Source organism: Eretmochelys imbricata, chromosome 13 (assembly GCF_965152235.1).
Source record: "Eretmochelys imbricata isolate rEreImb1 chromosome 13, rEreImb1.hap1, whole genome shotgun sequence".
In the NCBI taxonomy this organism is placed as follows: Eukaryota; Metazoa; Chordata; order Testudines; family Cheloniidae; genus Eretmochelys; species Eretmochelys imbricata.
In genome coordinates, this window is record NC_135584.1 from 13,211,293 (window position 1) to 13,221,409 (window position 10,117).

The following is a 10,117-nucleotide window of genomic DNA, read 5'->3' on the forward strand; positions in this document are numbered from 1 at the left end:
AGTCAAGGAATAACACGCCCACTGCTTTCCCCTCATCCACAGAGCCAGTTATCTCATCATAGAAGGCAATTAGATTAGTCAGGCATGACTTTCCCTTGGTGAATCCATGCTGACTGTTCCTGATCACTTTCCTCTCGTCTAAGTGCTTCAGAATTGATTCCTTGAGGACCTGCTCCATGATTTTTCCAGGGACTGAGGTGAGGCTGACTGGCCTGTAATTCCCTGGATGCTCCTCCTTCCTTTTCTAAAGATGGGATCTACATTAGCCTTTTTCCAGTCATCCAGTACCTCCCCCGATCACCATGAGTTTTCAAAGATAATGGCCAATGGCTCTGCAATCACATCCGCCAACTCCTTTAGCACCCTCGGATGCAGCGCATCCGGCCCCATGGATTTGTGCTCGTCCAGCTTTTCTAAATAGTCCCAAACCACAGAGGGCTGGTCATCTCCTCCCCATGCTGTGCTGCTCAGTGCAGTAGTCTGGGAGCTGACCTTGTTTGTGAAGACAGAGGCAAAAAAGCATTGAGTACATTAGCTTTTTCCACATCCTCTGTCACTAGGTTGCCTCCCGCATTCAGTAAGGGGCCCACACTTTCCTTGACTGACTTCTTGTTGCTAACATACCCGAAGAAACCCTTCTTGTTACTCTTAACATCTCTTGCTAGCTGCAACTCCAAGTATGATTTGGCCTTCCTGATTTCCTGAGAAATATTTTTATACTCCTCCCTGGTCATTTGTTCAATCTTCCACTTCCTGTAAGCTTCTTTTTTGTGTTTAAGATCAGCAAGGACTTCACCGTTAAGTCAGTCTGGTCACCTGCCATATTTACTAGTCTTTCTACACATCGGGATGGTTTGTTCCTGTAACCTCAATAAGGATTCTTTAAAATACAGCCAGCTCTCCTGGACTCCTTTCCCCTTCATGTTATTCTCCCAGGGGATCCTGCCCATCAGTTCCCTGAGGGAGTCAGTCTGCTTTTCTGAAGTCCAGGGTCCATATTCTGCTGCTCTCCTTTCTTCCTTGTGTCAGGATCCTGAACTCGACTATCTCATGGTCACTGCCTCCCATCTATTTGACTACATGAGTGTTCATACCTCTTTCAACTAAGAGATCCAAATGAAAGATGTGGGGCTCAGGGAAGGCTTGCACATTTGTGATTCTTCCTGCAGAACTCTGGATCAGTAAATCAATAAGTTAGAAACAGAGTTTTTATATGTAATGGATATAATCTTGCTCTGGTATTTCTCATGCTATTGCTCAGTCCAGCATTCATCAACATTACTAAGTAAGCAGCATTTCTCCATATGAACACATCTGCTTAAGGACTAAGGCTCTGACAGTGTTCACCTTTTACTGTGACTATAAAAGCACTTCTCTCAAGAAGGAGGGCAGATGCTCAGCTGGTTGTCTTACTCCCATTGACTTCAGTGGAACTTTGGTTTACACCAGCTGAGGATCTGTCCCAGAGTAGCTAAAAGTGATATTAGAATTTAGCAACAGATTTTCTTTTCTCCCCATCTCACAAATGTTGCTCCTTCATTTACTCTGATAACTTTTCACCATGATGAAAAATATTCTTGTGGGATTGGGTGGATAAGTAACACTGCTTGGTGCTTTAGACCAGTGGTTCTCAACCAGAGGTCTGGGAGCCACAAGCACTTTTCAGGGGGTCTGCCAAGCAGGGCTGGCATTAGACTTGCTGGGGCCCAGGGTAGAAAGCCAAAGCCCCACCACCTGGGGCTGAAGCCCGGAGCCCGAGCCCTGCCATCCAGGGCTGAAGCCAAAGCCTGAGCAACTTAGTTTCATGAGGCCCCCTGTGGTGTGAGGCCCTGGGCAGTTGCCCTGCTTGCTACCCCCTAACGCTGGCACTGGCCCTGCAGAAAACACAGTAGTTGTGGCACAGATGGGCCATGGAGATTTTATAGCATGTTGACGGGGGGAGCTCAGAAAGAAAAAGGTTGAGACCCCCTGCTTTAGAATAAAACAGTGTGATAAGTTACCTCATCACTTAAAATGCTTCATACTGAGTATGTTGCATAAGGGCCTAGAAGAATGGGACTTTTAAAAATATACAAAGGACCATACTTGAGCCTGCGATAAGCAGGCCCAACTCAGTTCATTTAAAAGAGTTGCACCCAATTAGACAAGGCCAGAACTAGGGACAGAGGTGGCATAACACTATTTTTGCCCTGGCCTTCTCTCCTGGGCTGTGTCTTCTGTGCTGCATGAACTTTATTTTTTTAAATAAGCAAAAGGGCCAAACCCTGCTCCATTCACTAATGGGAGCAGTTTCGTTGAGGGCAGTGGGCCTAGTTGTGTTACTGCTGAAGACAATGGGAAGGAAATGAGCAGGATTCACCCAAAGTTTCATTTGTACCACATTCCATCGAGAGATCTAGATCTGGGTCCTTGCTTCAGCCACTTTTCACATCTGCTAGCCCAAAGCTGGCTTAACTGGGGATTGCCCCTTGGCCAGTGACTTCTATCCCATTTCCCCTGCTTGACCCCGATATAGGGCACATTGCTGGAGAGCCTTTCATTCCTGATTCCTTGGCTGCTGTCATGGTCCCTTGGTGTTAGAGCAGTCCTAGGTTGCAGCTTGGCACTGGCCTAAGGAATGGAGAAACGTATAGGTGGCTGAAAGCCATTTTCATGATTTCTTTCTTCTGAGATGCACCAAGTAGAGAAGGGCTGGTCTGAGAATCTGTCCCAAAGCTTTTGATTTTTAGTGCTGGTCACAGAGGGTTCTGTGCATAGGCGCTGACTCTGTGGGTGCTCTGGGGCTGGAGCACCCACGGGGAAAATCTGGTGGGTGTTGAGCACCCATTGGCAGTGCCCCTATCAGCTCCCCACCCCCAGCCTTCCAGTGCCTCCCGCCCACGAGCAGGCCCTGTGGATCAGCACCTCCCCCTTCCCTCCCAGCACCTCCTGCCTACCATGATCAGCTGTTTCACCACCGTGATCAGCTGTTTCACGGTGTGCAGGAGGCTGGGGTGGGGGTGCAGGGAGGATGTGGCATGCTTGGGGGAGGGGGGTGGAACTGGGCGGGAAGAGGCGAGATGGGGCGGGGCCTTGAGAAAGGGATGGAATGGGGGCGAGGCCTGGGGCAGAGCCGGGGGTTGAGCACCCCCCAGCACCTTGGAAAGTTGGTGCCTGCGGTTCTATGAGTAAAATAGTCTACTTCCCTCAATGGATTTTTGAGCGATGGCTGTTAGCTCACATTCTATCCCTTATCCTGCTCCTAGTCTATGTAGCTGGCAGGACTTGGAGGAGCCAGAAGATGAAAAAGCTGGGCAGGGCAGCTGTGCAGAGCAAGGCTGGTTCCTGGTCTATATGTACTCCTGGTCCTGGTCTGCATTTGTGGACCCCTGTGGTGGGGGTCACAGAGTAGCTAGATGGAATTTTAGCCTGCCTGTTAGCCTGCGATGGATGGGAAAAATGCAGAACAGAGGCTCCTCCCATCTGTTTCTGGGCTTCACCCCTTTCCCCCAGGCAGGCAAGTGGAAGTGTGATGGCCACCCTTTCAGCTGACACTTTGGGGATCAAACTGTGGGCTTCCAGAACTAAAAGCATAAGCTGCTGTGGTTTGAACTAAAGATCCCTAGTTGTGACACAGCCCCATATCACCTGTATGTTGAACATGTGAGGGGCATGAAGACCTGTACCTCACAGTCACCAGTGGTTTACAGAAGCAATGGGGGTAAATCCATCTCTTTCCCACTCTTTATGAGCCCTCTTCCCTTTATATTTTTGCAACTTGGATGTAAAAGCCTCATAGGTATTTTCCTTATTTGCACACAGCTCAGCGGAGGCAGGAGTGGCTTGCCAGAGTGGCTTGCCAAACAGTGAGCTTACTATCTAGTAACATATAAAGTGAAGCATTCTCAGCAGGGTTTTCTTCAGATTATTTTATTCAACAGATACATTTTTTGGTCAGCAAATTCAAAAAGGCCTTTATTCAGACCATCAGACGCAAAGCATAGTACAAATTAAATGAGTGTCACCAACAATCATTTTAAAAGGAAAAGGTACATCAGGTACCATACGAGCTTAACACACACTAACCTGAGGCAGAATATCATAACGAATCAAGCTATAGAACATAACATTAAACAGAATAGGCTATAGTTAGGAATATTAACAACAGTTATATACAATAAGAAAAGGAGGACTTGTGGCACCTTAGAGACTAACTTAGATGCATTTCCACTGAATGCATCCGATGAAGTGAGCTGTAGCTCACGAAAGCTTATGCTCAAATAAATTTGTTAGTCTCTAAGGTGCCACAAGTACTCCTTTTCTTTTTGCGAATACAGACTAACACAGCTGCTACTCTGAAACCTGTTATATACAATGTGCCCATTTTCTGAAAAAGTTTAGTTTGATTGTTCCTTTAAATGATGAGTTGTCGCAGCTGGTCTCAGTGTGACACAGCAGCCATTGCAAAGATAAGACAAAGTTAAACTAAGAAAACACTTACAAAGATCGCAATATTTCAGAGGTCATTGGATGCTGAGGGCCTATGGTGATCCAATAAATAACCTAGACAAAAGCACTATAAATGACAGCAAAATGTGCCAGGAAACAACAAACAAACTAATGAAGTGTCTTGAGACCAAAACAAATTGGTTCCTAAGAGGCAAATCAATAGATTTTGAAATGTCGGAAGAGAATATATAACAGAGTATATTTGCATATGCCTTGTATACAGTTTCTGTTTGCCTATAGTTCTTGATTTTTACAGTAAGAAAGTATCAGAAAGGAGCCAAAGGTAATAAAAAATTTCAGCATGATTCAGAGTTTTCACAATCTAGAATTGTCTGTGCATATTGCCTATCCATCATAGTATATAGAATAGACTCACAATGTACGTTCAATGACATACACTATATGAAGGTCACTTATACATTTTGCGTCTATGAAAAACACAGGCCACTTTTAAATTTTGTAGCTTAAAGCATGTTACACATTTTTAAAGGCTGCCAGCTTGCACATAGAGTGTTTGAAAAAGATATGCAAACAGTGGATTTGATTCTCCTTCCATGTCAGCAGGGTAAATCAGGAGTCAATCCACTGAAGTCAATGCATTTATACCAATGTACAGCCAGTATAAGCACAAAGCAAATCAGGCCCACTGTCCATATCCTCCACCCCAAGAATGTTGTATTTTACCGACACATTTTATTTCTGAGTCAAATTTTTTCTCAGTCAAATTGCTGTCTGTAAATAGTCTGTTTCCATTTACTTCTCAGCATAAGACAACAGCTAAGTTCAAAGTACGATATATTTTGGCTGTTTTCTAGGTTTCATTCCAAGTTTTCTTTGAAACCTGCTAGATAGATCTAATTGGTACCTTCTCATCAAAAGGTGACTTTCTATGATTTGCTTTATTGTTCTATCAAACAATGCATTTCTCAACATATTATAGTTACAAAGTTACTTCAGTGATATGATGTCCATGTACCACAGATAAGAGTATAAATGCCTAATTAGATCACACCATTTTAACTTAGCAGTGAGCTGACTAGTTCACACTGTACTTATACAATATGTAATTGCCTTGGTTTTCTTAAAGGACTATTTCAGCATCTCCGGTGAAATGTTTGCTTTCATCAGTTGAAGATTCTCTTAAATTGCTTTTACAGGCAGCAGCACAAGCGTCAATATAGTGCTTTCTTTGCATTTTTCAGATGTTTGTGAAAGTACCTACAAAATATTACTTGTCAGTGTTCTGATTCTTCTTAGAAATGAACAGCTTTCAGTAGATACCACTCAAGATAGACACTTTAGATTAAACTGACTTGGTTGACAATGGCATAAAAGTAGAATATTAGGGTAAAGAGAATATTACATTAGTCTGACTAATGTAGCATTTATTTAATAGATTCATTTTTCAGAGTGATTGAACTCTGAGCTATTTTGCAAAATGCTCTGGCTTCACTTGTGTTATCACCATGTAAGCAACAGCAAATGATATAAATCGCCTCCCCTTTTTCCTTTTGAAAAACTTTCTAAAGACATCAAGTAAAATCTCTCTCTTTCTTTATTTTTCCTGTACCCTTCCTTCCTTCACAGACTGTAATGTGGAGCTGCTGATTCGGTTTAGATACATACACGCAGTGTATGTATACCCTCTCCATACCAAGTACAGAACTGGACATTTACAGAATGCACCGTCCCACACTCATGCCATAACAGCAACATACTAACTCTTTGAACGTCTTTCTCATTTCCAGACTCCGGAAAGCATAAATTAGGGGGTCGATGACTGAATTGCACATAATCAGGACCAGATATGTGTTGAAGTGTGAGGTGTAGCAAACACAGTGTGGGTTTGTGGGGCAAGAAATGATGAGAATGAGATGAAGAAAGAAAGGTGCCCAACAAACAATGAAGACCCCAAGTAATATAGTGATTGTCACAGCCCCCTTCATACAGGTCCGCTGATGAGGAACCCCATCCACTGGGAGGGCTGCGATCCGTTTAACATGCAGGCGTGCAAACAAGAACATGTGAACATAAAGGGAGGCCATGAGAAGAAGCATGGTGAAGAACATGGTGATGAGACAGACAATGACAGTTTTGCTTTCCGAGTAGACAATGAACATGATGCCGCAGATTATGCAAGCAATCCAAATAACCACAATTAGAGCTAAGGCTTTCTTTACAGTCATGATGCTGTGATAACGGAGAGCATAGAAAATAGTAATGTACCTGTCAATAGCTATAACCAAGAGGTTGCAAATTGAGGCTACCAAAGAGATACAGATCATTGAGTCAAATATATTGTCCATATGCTGGATAAAGTGGTCATCAATGATCAAGTAGCCATTGCTCAGGATTGCAATCATGATAGTCTCCAGGGCATTTGACATGCTCACTAGCATGTCTGCTGCTGCCAAGCTGCACAGGAAAAAGTACATGGGGGAATGTAGGTTTCCATTCTTCAGCACCGCGAGGATTACAAGGATGTTTTCCAGCAGGCTGATGATCCCTAAAGTCAAGAAGACCTCGGCTTTAATGAATACCTGCTCACAAAATCCATCGCTGCTCCTGTTGCTGAGGAGGATTGAATCATTGAAGTCCTCAGTGGTATTAACCAGCACAGGCTGAAATGTAAGCGCGCACTGTGTAGCATTCATTATCAACCCGGGACTTGATTTCACACGCGATTACAGAACTGGCATCAGTTCAGTTTGGGAAAAAAAAATCCTTCCAAACTGTCTCTGGGTTTATCGCATGGGACCAGATAGGGCTTTGTTTTTGTTGTTAAAAATATAAATGTATAAAGCCTTTTTGTTTTAAAGGGAGTTTTATGTCAAACATTCAAAGACTCTGTTTTTCTCCCTGAAATCAAAGTGAACAGCAAATTTCACAGTCGTCCCTCTGGGGAGAAAAAAAGAAAAATCAGCAGCACTTTTACTCTCTTTCTAGTTCTCCTGCTGATTAAAAGTGAATAGCTTTCTTATCTGTTACCATAAGCTGGGACCGCTGCAGGGCATCCCGACTGGAAATCATGCTGTAGCTCAGTGAAATACCTCGTCCTGTTTCACCTGCAAGAAGGGGGAAAGAAAAAAGAAAATCAAGGAATTTATACATTCATGAAAGGAAAAACAACTCCTACTTAGTCTTCTGTACAGCACAATGGCCATTAGAGAGCAAGCTCCTTCCTGATTGACAGCTACAAACACCAGGTACAGCACCCCCATTGAAAAGTCCTCTTTAGTCAGATGTGAAACTATTTGGTGCCCTCTGCAGATCAGAGATATAATCTGTTTTCATTTTAAAATATAGAACTGGCTGCAAAACAGAGGCTTAGTGGGAATGAGAGGATAGGGAGTGGGGGAGCCCTTTGCTGCTCCCAGAGGTGTTGCTCCAGGATATGGGAGCACCTTGCAATAGTGGTGGGACAGCCAAATATGGCTACCTGCCCCTACTGTGAAGGAGACCCCCAACAAGTGCACATGGAGAGGGAGTCTGGAACCAATGCCTTCTGATTCCATCTGAGAAAAAGGCACCCAGAGCTGCTGAGGGTGTATTAAGGAACCCATCACAGGGAGACCAATCCCATGCCAACTACCTCCATCCAACCCAATATTGCAAGGCTCCCAAGCCCCCAGGACCTTGTGTCCTCAGGTGTGGCCCCCACACCGCACTGGGGTCCTGTTCTGGAGGATTGGGACTGGAAGTTGCTGTGCCTGAAAGCCATGAGGGAGCAGGCTTCTAACTTAGCTGTTCTCTCATGGGGGGAGAGGGAAGGACGAGCTGCAGGCTCTGCTGGGTGCTTTGGGTGTCATGTTCCTCTGTATCAGCTACAGACTGGTCACTGAGCTTGCTTAGCCACATCAGATGTGTTCCTCATAAGATCTTTTAATGCTCTGCCGGGTATAGCTGAGGTTCGTTTAAATAGGGTATTTTACACATTGTCTCACCTAGTGGCTGAACAGTATAATACAGCATTCCATGAAGTGGGAGTGGGTGGTCCTGGCCTGGCAATGGGGGCCTAACAGTGCCCCCGCACCCAGTATCAGTGTGATGATTTGGGGAATCTATGTGCAGCTTAGGAATTCTGGTTGATCTTACGATATTGCTGTATCATTGAATATCTCGGGGCTAGCCTACTCTTAAAACACTACAGTGGCATAGCTGCACCACTAATCAGTGTAGCCACGCACGACAATGGTGGGAGGGGTTCTCCAGTCAGCGTAATTAATTCACCTCCCTAGCTGATCACAATGGTCCCTTTTGGCCTTAGAACCTATGACTCTAGGAACCTGGATTGACACTGGGAGAAAACAGCATAAACTGGGCTGAAACTGGCCTGATGTATTCAGAGTGACTGGACACAAAATTTTTTAGATGTGTCCACCTAAGATCATTTCAGTGTTTTACCCTGAGCCAAAGAGGAGTCTGGGGCAGATACTTATGACTCAGGTTATACTTGAGTAAAACTAATGAGAAAGAATTGAAGTCTATTTCCTTCATTTTCTTTTATGCTATAATACTATGTGGTGATATTTCATATTCTTTGCCACTGAATCGCAACACAAACCATTTGCATTCATCTAGCTTTCCTGTCCAGCTGGCCCAAAGGGTTTTTAAGCCCTCGAAATTCTGATTTACCATTGAAACGCTAATGGCACATTCTAATGATCCTCCATGTTTTTAATTTCATAAAATGGCTGCACTCAAATTATACATGCACATGTGCCTTTTGCTTTCACTAATTTTTTAGTATAAGATTTTTTCCCACTTGAGAAGTATCTCTCATGTTTTGTTTCCTGTTAGAATTGCCATGGAAAAATAACAGAAACTATCTAAATAAATTGGCTGAGGAAAGACTCTCAGTAACTGCACGCATGCTTCCAGTTTCATTTCAGAAATGCTTTCGTCTAATTGTCGGAGAAGCTAGCCATCATGTTTCTTGTTTTGTCTTCTTTTTTTCAGAGTCTCTTGGTATTTGTTTACACCATCTTGCTAGTTTCTTGTTAGTTCTGTTCTCAGTCATGCCAGTGCAATGCCAGTAACTTCTGCAGAATAGCCAAGAGCAGAATTTGGCCCAATAGTTACTGATTCTAGAGAGGACAGATGGCCTTGTCATGAAAGCACCAGAGTGGGACCCAACAGATTTGGGTCTAATTGCCTGTTCTGCCATAGACTTCCTGTGTGACCTTGCACTAGCTGCTCAGTCTTTCGAGGCTTCATTTTCCCTACTGGAATATGGGGGTAATAATACTTCTTTTCTACCATCCTTTGTCTCTGCGACTCCAATCTCTTTGAACTACAAAACCATCAAATCAGTTTCCAGCTTTTGCTATCTGGGTTCTATACTTACCAACTCCCCCAATTCTCACACGGAGGTGCTCCATCGGTTTGGCATCGCAGCATCTGCCATGGGCCATTTACAATGGATATGGAATCAACATCATCTTAGTATGACAACCAAGTGTAGGATTTATTCGAGCTACATCCTTCCCATACTGTTGTATGGCTGTGAAACATGGACACTATGCCGCACAGACTGGACAGAGCTGGAGGTTTTCCACACAAAATGTCAATGTCGTATATTGGGCATAAAGTGGAATGACTTCTTCTGTAATGAAGATGTTTATGATCG

General features: G+C 43.8%; 1 protein-coding gene across 1 annotated transcript; it reads right to left on the reverse strand.

Moving 5' to 3' along the window:
- Positions 1–6,161: 6,161 nt before the first annotated feature.
- On the reverse strand, positions 6,162–7,142 carry MC3R (melanocortin 3 receptor). The gene has a single exon (XM_077832168.1). It carries the CDS (start codon positions 7,140–7,142, stop codon positions 6,162–6,164), a length of 981 nt encoding a protein of 326 aa, XP_077688294.1.
- Positions 7,143–10,117: the final 2,975 nt, after the last annotated feature.